We start from the raw sequence: 21,698 nt of genomic DNA, 5'->3' as shown, positions 1-21,698 counted from the left end.
CATGTGTTTGCTTTACAGTATGTCATGTACTGTTAAATTCATTTACACATGTAATTTTCTAAAATAGTAATAAAGTTACCATTTTGAATCTTTCTTTCACTAAATTAGTTATGAAAACTGGAATTATGATTTGATACTAAAAACTTTCAAAGTAATTATAGAAGTAATGTGTTTAATTCATTGATCTATTGTGAAAGCCTTGAAAGACCTTATACAGAAGTCCTAATTCATCCACAATTGTAGAAGCGTGCCTTGAATGCACCACTATTTATTTGTTTATTAAATTGATATCTGTTTGCTTTTAAACTGATCTTTTTTGCCTTAGATGTCTTTACATTTGTAGTCAATTACAATCAGTTTCTTCCATCCGGTTTCAAGATTATAAATACCCTTACTTCAGTCCTTAAGGCTGCATAGGCTTTATTCCATCACTCATGTTGCATATTTTGTTATTTGTTAAAACAATGGGCAGAACGGGAGCAGTTGCAGCGTGTGGTAAGCCAGGGCCCGGACTTGTTTGTTGCCATTTAAAACCAAAAGAAACAAACAAGGTCATTCAAAGGTAATTATTGCCTGCTTTTACCATGTCGCCGCATAATTACTGCACCAATACTGAATCACATGTGTGCATCGTAAAATAAACTGCAGCCCACCATATTGGCGTTCAGTCAGATGCCCTCTGGTGCATAAACACAGCCAAATTAGGCCAGCACCCAATCTGGATTTGCACTTTCAAAATAAAAATAAATAAAGTTTTCTCCTTTTTTCCATATATTTTACCAAGTTGTGCAGCTGTTCTTTGTTTGACCCACACATATGACGCTATTTCTGGTTTGGTCACCTCTGTTTTTGGAACTCTGACTCAGATATGTAAATAATAAGAGAAGCACTTCGCTAAACAGATTTTCAGATTACACTCAATGCTGATCAAACACAATTACATAACAGCATTGAACAGCACATAATCCTAACCCCAAACTTGCCAATTTACTGCTATAATTAGACATCTTTCTATTGGCATGGTTTTATCATAAAACATTATTTTGTTTTTTTTTGGACACAAGAGGAAAGGCAGCAGAAAGTATATATAAAGTGTTAGATCTGAAGGTACTGTTGTTGTCAAACGATCAGAAACAGCCCCCAGAAGTCGATTGACATTGTCAAGCATGATGCAGCACACTACAGTTATTACTGTCTGCATATGACTCATGAGCTTCCCACACACATTACTTTGCAAGCACAACTCCAGCGTGCCATTTTCTACTGCACTGGATTCCAAAAAGTTAGACTGTCTTGACACTCGCTCACACAGTGCGGGTCCATCACCCCTAACCCCACTCTGCACATTTGCAAACAGCTCTGCTATTGCAGGCAATCCAAGATCTCTGCTTTAAGACTCAGCTGGGTATTAAAGGATATGAATATCGTGTGCATATTAAATACTTTTATCATTATTATCATGGTTAGGGTAATATTTGCTGAAAAAAGCAAAGATTAGTTTCCTGTTATGAAGCTATTGCAATAAGAGAAAAGAGAGCAACATTAATCGGTTACTTATTTTACTTAGTATACTTTTCTAATTTTGTCCTGAGACGCTTAATGTCTCAGTGAGATAACCTGTTTAAAACAATACTAATAAATAAGTCAAAACGTATCACATTTGGATTTTTAAAATGTAGCATTTACGTATTTTTTGTTTTTCATCAGATGACAGTAATTCCAACGAAAAAGACACATCTACCACATCATTAGAACGGATTTTATTGTTTGGAACACTTTAAAGGAGTCCATCAGTACTTGTAAATAAAATGTATGTGTTAAGAGTTTGTAAAAAAACTCAGCATATTTTGCAATCCCCCTTTGTTCAGAAGTTCAGAAACTAAATTTAGTCTGAAGCCAGAACAGTCATTGCGGTGAATATGTATGCTGTATTTTAAGAGTAAAGATAATGCTGTATATAATTTTGAATTAGCGATAAAATATGCTATTTGAAGTGACAAAGTGCGGTATATATTTATTTTGCTTATTGGTCCTGGTCCAGTCTCTCTGCTGTGATGACGCTGTTGAGAAAATAAAAGTTATTAAACTATTTTAGGCATGAAACTAGGGCTAAAACTATTAATTGGAATAATTGTGATTAATCCATTATTTAAATAATCATCAACTAATTTTAGTCATGACTGGAATATAGAGAGTGTAAAATATGCCTTTAGCTGACAGAGCGACCCACTTAGAGCAATAATTATATGAAAACTTTTCAAGTGGAAAAGTTTGACTTTCATCTGATTTAATTTCATAAAAACATCTTCTTCAAGGAACCGTTATCAGATTATTAATCGATTAATCAAATAAATAATCGCCAGATCAATCAATTAGCCCTACATGAAACCTTGTCTAATTATTATATCCTGGAGACAGATGAGTTTAGAGGTTTATATTATGACCTTTGAAACCATTTAAAACAATTGGCAAATATTTTATGATAATTTAAAAATTATTATCATTTCTCTCTGCATGTCATAATGCAAAGTGCACCCAGCAGTGTTTCTGCACACAGCGGTAAACAAACTTACACTTAGACAAACTTTATTGTCATTTTGTACAAACAGAGTGTATACAAAGCGAAATTTCATTTTGTACAGCTCTGAAGACATTTCCATTTCTAAGGTGCAGCAGTGATAAAATGTAAACATGGTGATCAGATGTAAACATAAGACTCAGATATGATTTACAGTTTTTTCCAACATTAGTGGGGTTTTTTTTTCATTTTTACTTAATGAAATTTTGCTATTGCCTTTTATAATATACCGGTATATATATTTTTAATTAATACATTAAAACCACAGACTGCATCCAAAACGCTAAATGTACCCTGCACTCACTCCATGTGTTTTTTTTTTTTACATTACAGTGCTTACTGTACATTATTTCAATTAGCCTTCAGCTTCAGCTTGCAGTGTAAACTATTTCCATTTTTACTCTGAAGGCTTAGAAGCCTTATTTGTCTCATTTTGTTTGCCTTATTGAACCAGTAGAAATACACTTGTCAGACTGCATAAAGCCAATGTTATTTTTCCTATGTTCTGTCCAGTATATGCAGATATTTTGCTGCTTTAATTATTGGTCAAGAAATATGAGAAGCTGGTGACATGTTAAACAGACATTCCAGCCTTTTTTGAAAAAGCTGCAACATGAAAACTGCAGTGGTGCTGATGAGACACAATTAGACCTTCTTAGATAGAAAGCCTGTTAGATCACACCATAATGACCCTTGAAAATGTCTCTGAATGATTAAATTTGTTCCTGATTCTAAAATGCTTCATGGTCAGGATGTCTGGGCGCGCCCTGACCTTTTAATATGCCTTAGAGCTGCTGGTTCAACACTTATAGAACATTCAGCAGGAATTAAAAGTTGGACAAGCAGGCTTTTTAATACTTTAGGGAAAAACTGCCTATGAGTTGATCCTTATTTCAGTAGGAAAGATCTGAAATCATAGAATATTGCCATTATTTAATAAACGTTATTTGAGGTATGGTGTTTTTTTTTTTTTTTATTCTCTGGAATTTTTTATTATAATTTTTTTTAATTTTCATTTATCTAACCAAAATGCCAATTAGGGAAAAGCATTGAAAATTGGCTTTGGCTACACAAGTCGAAGTAAGTGCAGATGTGCCGCCAGATGTCAAATTAGTTAACTTTTGCCGCTAGCTGCATGAGACTGTAGGGAATTTATTTTGTGTTCCTCTTTATGAACAAAATCATTATTGTACAGTTATTCACCATAAGGTACATCATTTCTTGATGCTCTTTGCTGGTGGAGATATGTTTGGTTTGATTCTCCCTGGGGCAAAATCAAAAAATCATGCACTATGTGATTGATTTCATTTATAATATTAACAGTAAATAACATCAGTTTTATCATGGTAAAGGTTAAACCTACAGCTGTTTTATCCTATGGTCCAAAGCTTAAATGAAGGATGTAGTTGCTCTACAAATAAATCAGTGTACTAGATAATGAAAGCCATCCCAGCTTTGTGCCATTTAATGACAACCCATGCAGACTCAGTGTCATTTAATGTCATGAAAGAGAAAATTAAAGCCAATTTGATGCTAATTAGCAACAGATTTCCTTCTTACTCTCTCCTATTATCCCAGGACTCTTCCTTCAGGGTTTAACAGATCAACATCACCATAAAAAACAATTTCAACCCTCTTAGAAAACAGTGATTCTTTCCTACGTTAGCGTCTCGGCGGAGCGCCTTTGGCTCAGTAGCCCTGTCTGAATCAGAACCTTGCAAGAGTGGTGTTTAATGGGGCTTGGTGGGGGGGGGGGGGGGGGGGGGGGGGGCCTTAGCTGATACAAACTGAAACACATGTAGGAGTTAATTTTTTTAGATTGGCTAATCAGAGGAAATAATTGCACATGCTGACTACAGAGTGTTTTTTTAGTGTTTGTGATTGTGGGCCGCCACCTCTGTGGCAGCGGGACCCCTGTTGCTCTTTCAGTATCGGACTGACTGTACATGCTGAGTGTGTGAGTGACTCCTTCATCTGTATGTTAAGCCGGTGAGAGCGTCTTTTGTTTTGCAGACAGGTTTACTTTTGTAACACTGAGCTGCGAGTCTTTACAGGAAGAGTTAAAAGCAAATTTATCATAAATTTGCGTGTGTCCCCCCCCAAAGGTTAGTATGCAGTTGCCTCAAAAATATATATAAAAAAATGTAACGTTATTTATGTTGTTATGATTCAGGGGTAAAAAGTAAGAAGGTGGGTTTAGAAAATAAATTGAAAACATGTCATTTTTCATTCATTTTTTTTATTTTACTGTGTTGTAATTAGATATCATTCATCAGAGAGGAAAACGAGTCTTCTTAAAAGGGAAGAGAATAAGAATCAGCATTTGGGGATAGAGGCTGAAAGCATGTGTTTGTGATTGTCATTTATTGTCTCTTCCGTGGGAAAAACGAAAGCGTCTCTTCGCTGCAGCCTGAGTGGGGACTGGTGGAGAGAAGCTCCTTAGATTGCAGCGTCTAATGTTTTTTTCTTACTGCAGAAGAGCATGCCTGGGGAATCATTAAGACACAGCTATACTGTTCCCCATAGTTTAAAAATTTAGAGTGCTTATCTATACAATTTGAACAGATGTATGTCTTCTAACATTTTCAGCGGCTGATCTCCTCCAACTTTAATGCCATAAAAGAAGGAATTTGTCCAAAAACAAAAACATTCTTGATCTATAGGCAGGAGTTTGTATACTTACTATAATGGAAATCTAGATTAAATGTGTTTTGGGTTTTTTTCAGTTTGGAAGGGTTATAAAATATCTGGAAAGGTGTATTTTTAAAATTTCTGTAAATGAGAAGAATCTTGATTATAGTAATTTAAACTGCAAATGAAACAAGCTATGTATCTGAGGTTGATCAGGTAAAGTCTTTAATTCGAGGCAAAAAGAAATCTGCCTATTTATAAATAACTTGTTTTGTAAATGTAATACAATAATATTTGACTTATTTTTAGTATTGAAAATTGCTAAGTTGATATTTTCTCTGTCTGTGTTATACAACTTTACGATGCAATTAAATACAAAAACAGAACGTAATTCAGATGATCTCAAGATTATTTCAACAATCTGGATCAGGTTTGGATATCTGTTTTTATCCCTGTTTTTCCCTATTGGGCAACACTTCCTTCTGTGTGTTTTTATTTTTTGACTTTGGATGTAACTTGAAAAATGTATACATGCAAAGTTATATTTAATAATAAAAACTCTGTGCAGAAGTAAATACAGCTGTGTTTGGTAAATTTTAGCAAACTTACATTTTTATTGCAGACTGAATAAAAGACAAACATATATAAAAAAAAAAAAAATACTTTTCCAGTTCAGACAGATCAGTTTAATAATTGTGTCTCATCTTCTCAGATTTCTACCTTATTTCTTCACAGTGGATACTGAGCAGGTCAGCGCTCTGGGATCTGAGGAAGACGATGAGGTGGGGTTGTGGAGCCTGGAGCCCCAGGATTGCCACGAGAGCCCAGACAAGACGAGCCTGACACCCAGCGAGGTGGCGGAGGAGTCCGGCAGCCCTGTCCACTTTACGCGACCACCGGGCCTCAGCCCTGGAATCAGGATCTGCTGGGGCCAGGTGGAGTCAGAGGCTCCGGCTGAGGAGGACGACACCCACGCGTCCACAGAAGTAGAGGGGGAGCAGGAACCACTGAGGATGTACTGTAAGTCTTAAACTGTAGCAAAAATAACTACTGTATTGGTAAACAAGTTAGTGTTTTTTTTTTCTGATGCAACAAAGGGCTGTTCTCACCTTCATATCAACTCCTTATGAAACCATGCCTTCCCTATGAGCTGTTGCTTTTTTCACAGTTCTCTTTGAAAAGGCTTCTTTCTGAAAGCATGACAAAAGAACTCATCCCACACAAAGTCACCATATATCCATGCATCAAAGAGGTGACGTTACGGTACTGAAATCAGCACTGCGCAACGTGAGGCTTTCTCTTTTATTTAGTGAAGATCAAAGCCTCTCACTCCGCTTGCCTACTAACAATCACTTAGCTCCCTCGCCTTGTGTGATTTGGCCCTGCCCGATGAAGGCAAAGCTGAGTTTTTACAACACTCAGCCACACAGACTCTTCACTAGCCACATAAAAAAATGGCCCGAAATATGCCAACATCTGCAAACATTTGAAAAATCTTCCTCAAAGTCAGAAGAGAGAGAGAGAGCTGATTGGCTGGAGCCATGATAGGAGCTCTTGCTTCTCCACAAACATCAGTGGCTTTGATTCTTTGCCCGCCTGTCATTGCGCTCAAGGGTACAAATGAGAAGGAATTCCTTGAATCTGTCTTCATATTTGGCCAATAAGCTTCATGAATTTATTATTAGATCTTTCAAATTCATGTAAACAATTCAATCCCAATAGAATCCCATGCACAGTGCCATTTTTTGGTTTATCCTCACTCCGTCTTCACACGCTTAAAACTGTTGTGTTAAAAAAATGCATGAGCACAGCGAGTATAGGCCCGCAAAAACTGAGCGAAAGCTCTTAAGAATACAATAGTTTACCACAAGAGCTCTCAAAGATCAGTCAGAGTTAATCAACGACAAAAAAGCTAACTTTAAAATCCTCAAATAGGAAATAGAACCGTCACAAGGTTCCAAATATTTGATTTTTTTTATGTAATGCAAAATACCACCTAATTGCAGAAATCATACTGTTCAAAGTCTTTTTACTGATCAAAATCATAGAACTATCACATGCATTTGAATCCACTCTCCTAAACCCCCATTATATCCACTGAGAAAAACTGCCTTTATCTAAATAATCTAGATTAATCAGTAAATTGCGTCCAGCTCTGTAAAAGCCTAGCGTTTGGTAGTGGAAGCATTATGCTGTGGGGATGTTTTCTTTAGGAGGTACAGGGATTCTGGTCAGAGCTGATTAAAATGTTGAGGTTCAACATTCAGCGGGACAATAAACAATATGGGCTGGAATGGTTCAATCCAGATATAGCTCATATTCTAGTGTTAATATGGCCTAGGGAGTGGATGATACTTCATTAGCAATATATATCATAATTAGATTTTACTTAATAACAGTGACTTTTAATACACACTACAGTCTATGATTACAGCTTTTAAGAGTTATTTCTAGTTTTTGCTTTTTGTTACTCAAAACAAATATTTCTACGGTGTCTATTGGAAGAGTTTTATATACAGCTCAACATGATTGTCAAAAGTTGTTTTACAGAGTTTTGTTGTAGGGATAGTTGGCAGTTTTTCTTAAGCTTTTATTTTGTTTTTATAGATATTGAAAACACTTTATCGACTAAAAATATAAAAAGATGTCATAATATGCATTTTGGGCATATTGTCCAGCCCTAATAAGCCCTAGTCAAACTAACTATATCATTTCAATTGACAATATGAAAGAAGAATTGAACATGTATTTTTTAAATAATGTATCTGACGGAACTTTTCAAAGAAGATTTGTTAAAAGTTCAGTCTCTAGAGGTAAAAATCTGACTAATCCTGGAGACTTGGATCAGTAATAAGAGCATATATGGTTCTGTAAAGTATTGAAAATAAATACATGTTATTCTTCAGATTTTAGTTTAGTTTTCTAATGCAACAGTAAATTAATTGCACGGGACTTTATCTGGAGACACCAGGTTTAAGAGGGACTGTGCACAATGATGCATGTCAGACGTTTCTATTTGCTAATTACAAAATAAAGCAAAACCATTACGTTGATTAACTATCTAAAGTACCCAGAGATTTCTGATAAAAGGCGACAAAATATGCAAAGGTTTATATTTTAGTTTGATTTAAAAGAAAAATATTTTTTCAAACCATTTTCCGTTTCCTTTTATCAAGAACTTCTACTTCAAAGGCTAAAAACCAGCGGGTTGACTTTTAACACAACGGTAGCAGTCACATTAAGCAATGTATTTTCTTTTTCTCTGGCAGGTAAGAACTCAGACTCCCAGAATCATTTTGAAGATCTACCCCATTATGAGTTTGTGTCTCAGCTGAGGAGGGATTCGGTAAACTCCTCGGCTGTTTACCGTCAGAGCAGCAGACACGATGAGCTCCCTCCTGGCATCTGGTCGCCGGGAGCACAGCACTGCTCACCTGAATCAGCAGGTAAGTTATCAGACAAACCTGCATGATGCTAACTTCGACATAGAAAACTTCAGATCAGTTTTTACTTATTAAAGTGTTAAAGGCATCCAGTTGCACTTCTGATAATGCATCTATCTTATCATAAGTGTTAAAGTAATTCTGAGAAAACGGAGGTTGGCTATTGCTTCTGGTTTACCAACAAATCTTATCATTGCAGGAAAATGTATTAATTTAAATGCAAGCAAATTTTAAGATATTTTTTCTCTTTCATATTAAAGATCTCATATTTCCATTTGGTATTGCAGCATATTGTATGTAGGACATTTTGTCAGTATTTGCACGCAAGAGAAAGAAGGACAGAGGTACATTCTTTTATGTTATTATAGTCATATCTGTAGCATATTATTCAAGTGTATCATTTTGATGCACTAGCTGGGTTTTAAACATGGAATATATGAAGGACAGTTGACAGTTAAGCTAAAAAGAGCTTCTTGTCCTAATAAGGGATATTTTTATTCTATTACCTGTGTTAATGGATCTGCATGCTGTCCTGTTAATTTCATAATTTAGAAGGTTTCTTAAAAACATCTGGTTGTCAATTTCTCCATGGGAGCCATATAGATAGTTTGATTTAAAATACTTAGAAGGTGACTGAATAAAGACGATCAGCTAAGGAGTTTTATAATGTTTACTTTGGGCAAGAGTATCACTTTAATATTAATAATTTATTCTTGTGAATAAATGTTTTTTTTTCAATAACTTCAGTGAATTTTAATATCAAAAATTAGGTGAGCGATTTAGGATTTATAACAGATTGTATGCATCTGTACAATATTAGACATCAATAGTACAGATACAGATGGTCAGTCATGGTATCGTTTATCATCAAAAGGAGGAAAAAACTTTTTATTTATTGTCTGTTTCTGGCAATAATGATTAAACTCTAATTTGAGGTTAAAATCTAAAAATAACAATATGATCTGTTTTTTTACTTTCCTTTTTTTTTTACCCCATTGTTGATTTCCTAACAGCATTATTAAATAGTAATATGTTTGGATAATATAATCAAATGTGAATATGGTGTTCTGCGTAGCAAGATTTTAAAGGGACACATTATATTGCAGTTTTAGAGTAGTTTTATTTTTTGCAGGTTTCTGGATCTTGATACTTTCTTAATCAATTTTGCAATTACCGGTAGTAAGAGTAATCATAGAGATATTATAAAACATTTTACATCTTTATTGTTTTTCTTGAATGTATGTACCCACCCTTAATTTAAAATTTTGATTAAATGACCCTTTCAAGTTAAACGGGTTGCTTTTCTGACATAATTTAAGCATTATTCACAAATTTAATTTCACTGTTTTATTTATTCTTTCTGTAGAAAACTTTTTGTGTTTTCTACATACATTTATCAACCATTTTAATAATTTTCAAATAACTACATTTATTTGGTAAAAGTATATATTTTTTAAACTTTGTCAAACAATTCCATTAAATAAAATAGTGGATCTGAATGCCTAAGTAAAGGTTTAGAATTTTTTGTTTTATTTTCTTTAATAAATGCATAAATAACTCAAAAACATCAATAAAAATTAATCATTAATTTCTTAAGTAATTGTTTGCTGTCTTAACCACAAAGATGCATGTGTTCTCTTTCTTATTGCTCACATTGATGGGTTAACGGACGCATTATGCTTATTTTGTGGCTGATTTTGTGGCCAATATAATGCTGTGAATAAAGCCCCTGCCAATGAGAATAAAAACCTTAAACCAAAACCCTTTTTTCACTGGTCATACTATTAGTGTAACTATGAGCAAGATAAAATCTCCTAATTCTCTATAATTCAGAGGAAATTTTTTTGTTGTTCAGAGCATGATAGCTTTACTGTATGTGACATTGAAAGTATAAAATATCGATAATGGTTAAAATAAATGCTAGATTTTGGCTGATATAGTAAATTGCAAAAGTTTTTAAATCTGTAACAGTTTTTTACATTTTGTTACTTTACTGCAACAGACTTGTGTGTATTTTGACATTGACAACAATATTGAGTTTTGAAGAAAATTAATGCCCATTTTCTTCTTAGATTTTTCTTAGATTTTATACATATTTTCATACAACCAGGAAATCTGTTGCTGTGTATTTAACCCTCTAAATCTGAAATCCCTACATTAAGTCAAAAATAATTTCAAAGTTGCCCGCAAAAAGTAACCTTAAAAGGAAATTAGGTTATAATATCTGGATAACAGCTGCCCTGGGAAGGCGTCATGCAACCTCAAGCCCAAGCAACCCCCCTGATAGTTTATAGATATATTTTAAGGTGGACTCAGGCATGCATCAATGTTCACAAACAAATGTTACAGAAAATTATTCAATATTTGATCTGAAAAACAATAAAATAAATTCATGGCATAACTGAAGACCCACCAAGGCATGGTGGTCTACCTGAACTAACAGACCACACAACCTAATTCTAATGGAGAGGAATTCCCAGGTTTAAAGAAAACTATTGAGAATTCCTGTTTGTAATTTACCCCAAGTCATGTAAAAGATGGAGCAAGCATGCAATAAACAGTGCTTTAATCGGATAAGACAACATACTGGAGCTTTATACCTTATGCCCAAAACTCGATGTTAGCAACAAATCTTTATCTGCGCATTGGCCTGTCCATACTACATGGTAAATGGTGCGATGGCAGTATCACATTATGTCAAAGTGTTTTTCTTCAGCCTATAAGGATGGGTGTCCTGCAACTTTTAAAGGTTTCCCGGCTCTAAGACACCTGATTTACATGATTGTTATTCAACAAAAGTTTGTTACCCTGCAATTAATGGAAATCAACAGGAAAAAAGGAAGCCCTGCAGGACATTTTACTTTCCCTTCACAATTATTTACTATTTTGTCAGAGTCTACCACATAATAATCAGATGAAATGCACTGAGGTTTATTCATTAAGTATTTATAATTATATAAGAGACTATACAACAAACATTTTGAAGCATCTAAAAATACTTCATCTACTGCTAATTAGGCTTTCACCGATACTAACCTTTTTCAACCCCTGGAAAATATTTGGTAGTTGTTATATACCATGTGGATGAAAAATGGTAAATAATTAGAAGCATAAAAATATGTTAAGGAACTTGAAAAATTGCCTTTTTCATCTCAGCGAGGAAAGTACCTTTTTAAGAATCAGGATTTATAAGGAGGAAATATGCAAGCCACACACCACAATTTGACTATATTTGAAGGTTAATCTGCAAACAATCAAGAAATATACCGTATTATTACCAAGAGCATAATTCCACAAACGACCCTTTTTCTTTAGTATCACTACCATGACAAATTAGTAATGTATCTGGATTCAATGTTTGAGTAATACCCTACTTCTCATTGATTCAAACTAGTTTTATTTGTCTTACATCCTGAAATGACGATTGCCCAGAAAAGCAACAAAAAAACCCATGATACCGTTAAAAAAAACTCCTGATACAGTTGAAATATTCGAAATATTGATATTGTTTTTATGAGGACATGTTAAGAATACAATACAATTTTCAAAGCAAAAAAAATGTCGTTGGTGTCAGAGGCAACCAAAGAAGACTCAAATGCAGGACTGAACTCAGGGAAATGAAGTACGGTAAAAAAAAAAAAAAAAAAATTATGTGGTACTGCACAATGAGTGGAGCTACTGGTGCAAATTTCATAAAACAAGGCTGGTCAAAAAAACAAGGAGAGCATATAGCTTAACTGCTAGGCAAGGTAGAATAAAGACTGGGACGTTTGACACACGTGACAAAGACGAGCTGGCAAAGAAGGCTGCAGAGAAAGAGGTTTAAATACTATAGGTAAGGCAATTGGCAACAAGAGACAGGTGAGCAGTATCAGGAAGGCTGATTAAAGGGAAATCCGAGGAAGTGAAGCAGTCTGAAATGAAAACGAAATTAGTGAACCTAAATAAAACAGGAAGTTCAAAAAACAACTGAGCCAGACATAAAATGATAAAATGGAAAGAAAGAAACTAATCGGCAGAGCTGCATTTGATAATTGGTGACCAGAACAGATTTATAAATATATTGAGATGGCAGTATCATAAATGTAAGGCACTGATTTAACCAGAATAATAGATGTTATTTTCACACATACTGAAGTCATGCTTTATGCTGTAGACCTGTGCCATTGGTGCACTGCAAAAAATAGAAATCTCAATAAGTTATTTTTTCTTAAAATAAGTGTGTTTTTCCTTGATTTGAGGAGGTAAGTAAGACACTTTGCCAATGGAACAAGACAATTTCCTTTTAAAATAAGAAAAAACTATTTTATCGTCTTATTTCAAGTAAATCTTATCTAACTATCTTATTTTAAGAGTAAAAATACTCATTCCATTGGCAAATCATCTTATTTACCTGCTCAAATTAAGGCTAAATATACTTAATTTAAGCCATTTTTTACTTATTTCTGGATTGTTTTTGCAGTGTGGCTGTGCATTTTGGATAAAAGTCAATCACACAGAACAACGATGCAATATTAGAAAATGCCTTAAACATAAAATGATGCATATTTGTAATTGTTCATTTTCATGTTTATAATTCTTTGGAACACAGATGAAAACAGAAGCCAGCAAGCCTGTCCGTTTTGCCAACGAATGTATTGGCGAGGCGCCTCTTTGAGGGACCATGTCAAATACTGTCAGGAGAGGGAGAGAGGCCACATGGTCTGTCCACTCTGTGGATACACTGCCAACCATAGGTCCCAGATGGAGCAACACCTAGCACTTCACAATCAAATCCAGGACAAGGTGACACACACACGTACAAAAACCATGTCTATAACTTTCAAAACCAGTGAAGCATTTCGGAACTTTCCACAGACTGGGATAATTATTGTTTCCCTTTAGAGTCTAAACCTGATCACACCTTTCTGCTCTCCTAGAATGCCATCAGTTTGGACCAAAGCATGGAGACAAGGAAGTTCAAATGTCTGGAGTGTGGGAAAGCATTCAAGTACAAACACCACCTCAAAGAGCATCTTCGCATCCACAGTGGTGAGACATAAAATAAGATCAAAACAGCTCTGCTCGCACTTCATTTTGCCATTGTTTCCACTGAACTGCTAACCTTTACTTACTGTCAGAATCATACGGTATGAAATTATAACCAAATGGATGTGTTGATAGGACTAGGTTTTACATGATTCACTGCAGGACAAAATAATTATGGAAAAAAATTACACCCCACCCTGGAGGTATTTTCATCTCAAATCTTGGCCTCTCTGTGTTTAGGTGAGAAGCCGTATGAGTGTTCCAACTGCAAGAAGCGTTTTTCCCACTCTGGCTCCTACAGCTCTCATTTAAGCAGCAAAAAGTGCCTCAGTGGCGGAGGGCATGTCGGAGGGAACATGGGGAGTGGCCATAACGGACACAGCCAAAGCTCTTACCACAACTCTCTTCCTACATCTCCCTCTGCTGGTGGGGGTAGATCAAGCAATGACCACAGCTCCTTGTTGGCTTTACAAAATCAGGAAGGTATCAGGTCTCTGGGCAATTTGCAAACAGATTCTCACCAGCATACCCTGCTGGACTTCCATCAGAGCTTTCCTGGCACATCTGACCAAGCCAGTCTGTGGGATCGTTTACCGGATCTCCCTCTGAGAAGCAGTATCGTTAAAGGGACATCACTGTTGCCTTATCTTCACTCTGGGACCAAGTTTGACCAGATGCTGCAGGAGATGCTTCACAGAGATGTAAAAATAGAGCGAGACAAAGAAGAGGTAGAGGAGAGGAGGGTGATCCACAACGGAAGGGGGTTTGAGAGAAAGGTATCACCAGACAGAAGAAGAGAAGTGAGATCAGGTGAATTACAGAGAGGTACATTTGGGATGACGTGTCGCTGGTGCTTGCAGCCCTTCCCAAATATGGCGGTCCTCCTACAGCATGAACACAGCCTCTGTAAGATGAACAGAGACGTAGTAGAAGCCACTGAGAGTTTTCGAAGGAAAGACCTATCCTCACCGCCTTTGTTCTTCTCCAGATCTGCTCTTCACTCAGAAAACACCCAACCAGCTGAAGCAACCAATGGATTCTCTGAAAACAGGTCACCTTTACAAAATCCTCGCTGGCAATCGGTCCCACAGCAGCTTCTAGAGGCAAGGCCGTCTCCTCCCCCCCGCCCCGATGCACTGTCCTCACGCATGTATCTGTCCAGCCAGGATAAGGGTAGTCCGAGCCACCTGTCCCCAAGGATGTCATCGCCTAGAGGCAGGAAAAGAGTCCCCTCCTCAGGCTTTAATTCGCCTGTCTGCCTGGAGGTCACAGGTGGTCCACCTGATGCCTCTCCACCACAGAAAGAGCCCCGCAGTCCGTGGTCTGCCCAGAATGAACCACTGGACCTCTCTCTACCTAAGCAGCTGTCAGAGCCAAAGGGAAGAAATACAACTCTTAACGGGATCTCAGGAAGAGAAGTACAGAGAGAGGTTAGGACCCAGCAACTGAGCAGACCAAGTCCGACTTCTCATCTGCCCCTACAGCAATTCCCCATCCTCAGCAGTTCTGGTGCTCCAGTGTTTCCAGCTTCAGTATTCAATGGGTTTAACATATTCAGCCAATCCGGTGTAGGACTTTCACTCCACGAAGGCCTGATGCAGACTCCATACAGTCAGGCAGCTTTAAGTCCTAGGTTTCTCTCACCTATGGCCTACATGATGGAAGCCAATGCAGAAGCTGTCCTGAAAAAGATCTACGAGGAGAGGCAAAGTTTTATGGTGAGAATGTCATTTATTGATTTATTATAAAAACTAAATTTCCAAAGGTATATACTAAACTAAGCAACAAAGTGAAATGAAAACAACATAACACAAATAAACAGGTATAGGACTGAATGTAAGCATAAGAAGCATGTGGTATTACATATCAACTGTTTAATGTTCCTGCAGGGTGAAGTGTTAAACCGTAGTGCTCTGGACTACCTCTCCATCACCGATGAGGGGTTTGAAGGAGAAGGAGGGCCAGGGAGGAAGAGGCTGAAGAAAACAGAGGAAGGACTTTATGCTTGTGACATCTGTGACAAAACCTTCCAGAAGAGCAGCTCTCTTCTCCGACACAAATACGAGCACACAGGTCTGTATCCACCTGCAGACTTAGTAGTGATGAGAAAAATAAGGTTTCCAGCCCTCCATTCAGTCACGAGAGAATAAATACATACATGTTCTTCCTCTATAAAATGATATAAGTGAAGCAACAAGAATAAGTTGCTGTTTAATGCCCTTGATCATTAGTTAGTGATTAATGGTTGTCAACCTCTATAAAGCAGGCAAAGTGGAGGTTTACTGCTCTGAAGCAGCCTGGTGTTCAGAGCACAATGCCAAGGTAGAAATACAGGAATTATCATTATCGTTGATCTCCATAAATCTTCAAGGGATCATAATGCAGTTTGTAAATCCATAAAATCGGTAGAAAAGAATAATTATGAATGAAAAACATTTGCGACAGCTACAAATCTTCCAATGAGTGAATGTCCCCCACCCTCAAATGAGAAACAAGAACTCCATCTTAGACTCAGTAAGCATGTTATATTTTTCAATTTTGACAAAGAATAAATAACTAAAGATTTCTGGCAAAGTATTTTTTTCTTAAAGAGAGTTATAGTACGAGTTCTGTATGTTAGAAAGTATGTTTTTGAGACAGGGTTGTCAAGAAAAACAAGTTATATTACTTAAAACATTGAATACCTTCAAAGATGGCAGTGGATGGATGATGATTTGGGTTTGTTTTTTATCCCTGACCTGATTTTTCTGATTCAAATGTTAGAGCTTCTGACTGATGGCTGCAAAACAACAAAAGACAGTTTAAAAATCTTCGGCTGAGGTTTACACTACTATTAAAGGTGGTTTTAGAATTAGGTCATGGGGTACATAATTATTTTTATTTTTATTTTATTTGGTTGCAAAATTCATTGTCTGCCTTGTGTGGTATAAGTGGCTGTTAAAATTTGTAAAACTTAGTTAAATATTAAATTAGATGATAAACTAAATCTCAAATCATATGCAAAAGCTTTTAAGAATGATAGAAATAAAAAACAAAGAAATAGAAGGCAGTGCTGTTTACAGTTGCTTTCACCCCAAATGCTCAACAATTGTTGGGATGTACTTTTAACATTTATTTTTTGTCCAGAAATTGCATTCTAATTACGATAAAAATACTTTTTTTGCATCATAAGCCAACTCATTGCCCATGCATAAAAACCACAAGGGGGTAGAGAGCTTTAAGTGCTGGTTTACGAAACTCATTCTTACACTAACATCAATCAACATTCTCACATTCTTTCACAACGTATTTCTCCTTTAACAACTACTGTATACCTTTAAAACAATAGAAGTTGGTCAATAATCTATTTGAATGTACTAAAATAGTATTTAAGTAAAATGGAGGCAATTGCTTTTATCTTTTCAGGTAAGCGTCCTCATGAGTGCAAGATCTGCAACAAAGCCTTCAAGCATAAGCACCATCTAATCGAGCACAGCCGGCTGCACTCCGGAGAGAAACCCTACCAATGTGACAAGTGCGGCAAACGCTTCTCCCACTCAGGCTCTTACTCCCAGCATATGAACCATCGCTATGCATACTGCAGCAAAGACCAGGATCCGGACCAGGATCAGGAGGAGATGCCTCTCACCCCAGGAGCAGGTAGCAGTTTGGTGGGCAGCCTCGGTGAAGACAAATCTCTGTCTGTGGATGACCCCCTCATGACCCACTCCTTCCTCAGCGACTCCAGTCTAGACGGAGCTCCGGATGCTTTGAAGGAGAGCGAGGAAAAAGAGGAAAGAGTACAGAAGATACACAAAGGTCTGCTAGAAGTAACAGAGGATCTGAGGAGTAGTCCCAATGGAGGGTCACTCACAGATGGCAGCAACTTGCGAAATAAGCTTAGTAACTGTGAATCAGGAAATCATATTAACAAAGCAGAGAACCAAATGTGGGGCAGAGACACTCCGGACCAGAATGGGGGTTTGGATAAATGTGAAATGAACATGGAATTAACAGAGTTACCTAGAATAATAATTTAACAAGACTTAAAAAAAGTACTCTTTTTAAATATAAATATATATATATATTCTTTCATATACAACAGCCTCAGCATTGTTTGTTTTTATTATTTTACATGAAAACATGCACAAAGCACCAAAGATCACATGGCCTTAAAATGGATGAAGTCATGCCAATAAAAATTGTGTCAATGCAAAAGACAATGTTTTACCATTTTCAATAGACTTCAATTACAGACACACATCATTGTTTCTTTTTTTGTTGTTTTTTTATTTGTTTTTCAGGACAGCAAAAACCAAATTGGGTTGACCTCAAATTTAGATGTGACATTGCATACAGGCTTGCTGTTGTTTATTGCACACAAAATAAAAAGTTTGTTGTTTTCCAATTTAGAAACATAAGTATTTTTGTCTTATACAGTTGAAATTATGATTATCTGAACAACCAGCCCCTAAAGCGGTTTTCTGGTTGTTGGAATCAGATTTTGGTGTTCAATTTAATGTCCTAACAAAGCTTGAAAACGCAACGATTATGTAAGTTATGTATTTTTTGCTCTTAAGTGCACAAAACCCCTCTCAGTTCAGTATTTCTGTTGTTTTATGTGATGTTTTTAGGATTTATCTGTTTAATGTAATGATTTCTTTAATTGAAGCTTGTGACTGATTATATATGTTAGAGCTAATTGTCATGTTTGCTGTGAATTCAAAAATGTAACTCTTATTTGCCAGCTCCTCAGAGGTCTCAATCAGCCATCTGTTAAATGTTACAAACAAGCCCCCCAAAAAGAGGAACAGCTGGAAGGTAGCTGTTTATTCATGCTTCAAACAAAAAGATGTGGCCTGCACCTTTTTGAGCGTTCGCCTTACTGGGAGGACAGTCATTTCTGCATCTTTGCTTAAGATGTAAACGGGGGCAAAAGATAAAGATAGTGCCCGGGGGGGTTTCCCCTTTAAAGCAGCAGATTATGATAGGAACCTTTTACCGTTTGCTTGATTGTCACAAAGAAATTGGTTGCTTTAATTCATCAAGTGCAAAGACATCTGCATTTTCTTGTAACAATTTACATGCGTTATGCCTATTTTTACAGTCACAGAGCATTAACGTGTCAAACTCTTAGGCTTTTTTGACGAGGTGTGGCAAGAGGGTCAAGACTCAGGACGCATAGATCAGTTTTGAACTTCCTCTTTCTAACTGCGGTGTAGTCAACGTGAAAAGTGCCTCAGATGTACTTAGACGACTGTGAGTAATCTGAAAAAGCCTTCGTATGATGAGGCAGTGCAGACGGTGGTGCATGAGGTGTGACTAAGCTTGCAGCGCTCATGCATACTGCGTACCAAAGATACTTCTTGTTCACATTCATGTGTGTGTGTGTGTGTGAGACCAAAGATATGCATGTGTGACACGCCAACTCATATGCTATTCTTGCATAGTTCCTTACCTGTTATCTTCCAGCTGAAGAACAGGCAAATAAGTTTTGCATTCACTCACTTTCTTCACTCCTCTAAAGTTTGTGTTGCTTTACAAATGTCACACCCATGCATCTTTTGTATCAACCTTTTGTATATTGTCTTCTCTTTTTTTTGTAATAGAAATGTACAGAATTTGTCTTAAAAATCTTGTATTTCATTTATTTTTATAATTAAAACAAGACATTTTTGCACATTTTCTCTCGATTGGTTGTTTCAGATGCAGATTTCATAAGAGGCAAATAAAAATTTTTAGCCATGTAACGTCCTTTTTATGAGTCCGCCTTTCAAGTTCCATTCAGGAGTGTAGCTCTGCAATGAAATTGAGTGATGTGGTCAAATAGCAGCAAAAAGCGCAGCAGAAAGTTACTGATTAGTTACGAAATTAACTGTGGGAAGCTCAATTCTGCATCAGTACATAGCAGAATCCCACCCAGATGAATGCAGTTATGAGTAGTCTGCAGCTCTCATTTGAGTTCATAAAGTAAACATTTTTATTGCAATTTACCCTTTGATGTGGAGTAAAACTCTTCTCTACAAATTAACATACCATCCAAGGATTTTAAAGCATTCTTGGGGGAGCTACTTGTAACAAAAATGCATCTTGAGGCTAAATTTCTTGTGGTATCAGTCAGATTTAAGTTTTGCTCCATTTCTGACCAGGTTTGGTACGTTGATGTGCACATGCCTGTATCCGTTGTATAAGGATTGTATTCTAAAGTTTAATTTAACTTGATCTGTGGCTGTTAACATACATTTTGTACTGTTGGAGGATCCATTAAAAGAAAACGCCGTAATAAAAGAAACAAGTATGTTACCTGAGGAACTTAATGTTAACAAAAAAAAAAAACAGATGTGGTTGCTTCTGTGGTCTTTATTTGTTTACTTCCACAGATCTAAACCACGTTTCTCACCCATATAAACTTTGGAGCACTAGTGAGGACATTCTTTTTTCTGTTGCCAATGCTCCTGCACACATCCGTTCAACCTTTTCCTATTAAAAATGTATTTTTCAATCACGTAAACAGCAGCTTGTTAAAGCACAATCCAAGACACTGCCTCCTGTCTAGGTTCAGGTGATATATCAAATCCATATGTAATGATTTCATGCTTCTGAGATATATTTGATATTCATGTAAGCCAAGAACTATGTAATCAATTTGTTATTTCACAAAAATATTAAAATGGTCTCAAAAAAAAAGGAGAGAAATCCTGAAAGCACCAATAACATCAATTGCTTTTTTTTTAGATTTGAACCAGGCTGACATTTACATGAAGCTGTGCTCTCAGCCCAGTCAGTTTCCCATCATAGTTAACTATGAACCATCAGAGATCACCAGGGAGTTCTTACCTACATTGTTTTTTTTTCTTCTTTTTTTGTGGCTCTGTCTATTTGCATGATGATTCAACATTGTTGCCTAATTTTCTCTTGTAAGCCTGTGTGTGGTATCTCTTGATATTTGTTATGCTGAGTTTTAAGTTAATGACAAGTTGAAGATAACAAACCGTGGGATCAGACACATTTAATTCATACCTTACCAGTTTTTAGTCAGCTAGAAATGATAGAAAAGTTACAATTGTGTTATTGACTGCGCTTTTTTGTCAGGTGGAACCATTACTTTTGTAGTAGTGATAGACTGATTCATACATCTTTAAGTTTCATTTCTCAGAAAAATCTGTGAACTGACAGTTTGTCTATACTTTATTTGCTGGAATGAGTCTTACAAAACAAACACAAAAAAGTTAGAGCAACATTAAAATTAAAACAAGGAGAAATAACATTAGAAAAAGAAAGTTTGCTTTATACACAAACTATAATCTACAGATTATTCTTAAAAGCAACCAAAGCAGCAAGCAGTATTCCTTCAAATTTATAGAGTAATGTATTATGTTTTGTAGAAACATTGGGTGAAAAAGCCTAAAACACATATGCAAAACTTTCACAGCATCTAATGTACTGTGTTCCCATAGTTTTCTAAATATTCAACAGCAATTGACCACCTACAGATGCATAAATGGAATCAAATACCGTAAGTGTCCAAACTGTTTAACTTGATTTTATAAATCCAGATTCAGATCTTGTGTGGTTTTAAAGACATTTATTTTAGACGGAGCATCATTACAATCCACTTTTATTCACTCATAGGGACCAAATAAAGTGCTGATTAAAAGCAGTGCTCAGAGTCATTTTAGTGGGCTGTTAGTAATGTCACTCTAAATAAAAAAAATAAAAAATAAAAACATGACAAAACTTATTTTGCAGCAATTTAATAACACAGATGCTTTATTAACAGAAACAAAAAAAACTATCTGGAAATTTGAACAAAATGTACATCAGAAATTCTTCATAAAATGTTAGATGCATCATTGCTTTTGGGCTGGCATAATTCTTAAGGAAATTAATCTCTGACATAATGCAAAAAAAGCCTCTGGTGCAACGCTGTCAAAAATTATGAATAAAAGAAACCTCTGATTGTAGGGTGGGCATACAAACTCTGATATAAACTGTAACCACATCATGTGGATTAGAAAAACAGGAGTGGCTTTTCTTGT

General features: G+C 36.2%; 1 protein-coding gene across 1 annotated transcript in view; it reads left to right on the top strand.

Annotated features, from left to right (window-relative positions):
• The window catches only part of LOC119791361 (zinc finger E-box-binding homeobox 2-like), a 42,665-nt gene extending 22,684 nt beyond the window's left edge, over positions 1 to 19,981 (top strand). Inside the window, exons 2-8 of the mRNA XM_038297463.1 lie at positions 5,945 to 6,229; positions 8,479 to 8,655; positions 13,244 to 13,437; positions 13,572 to 13,683; positions 13,921 to 15,398; positions 15,570 to 15,753; positions 17,086 to 19,981. Coding sequence (XP_038153391.1) covers positions 5,945 to 6,229; positions 8,479 to 8,655; positions 13,244 to 13,437; positions 13,572 to 13,683; positions 13,921 to 15,398; positions 15,570 to 15,753; positions 17,086 to 17,699 — 3,044 coding nt within the window. The 3' untranslated portion in view covers positions 17,700 to 19,981. The remainder of the gene's footprint in view (positions 1 to 5,944; positions 6,230 to 8,478; positions 8,656 to 13,243; positions 13,438 to 13,571; positions 13,684 to 13,920; positions 15,399 to 15,569; positions 15,754 to 17,085) is intronic.
• Positions 19,982 to 21,698: the final 1,717 nt, after the last annotated feature.

Source organism: Cyprinodon tularosa, unplaced genomic scaffold (genome assembly GCF_016077235.1).
Source record: "Cyprinodon tularosa strain WSP-4 unplaced genomic scaffold, ASM1607723v1 ctg10, whole genome shotgun sequence".
NCBI classification, from domain to species: domain Eukaryota; kingdom Metazoa; phylum Chordata; class Actinopteri; order Cyprinodontiformes; family Cyprinodontidae; genus Cyprinodon; species Cyprinodon tularosa.
This window is presented reverse-complemented; position numbering and strand designations above follow the sequence as displayed.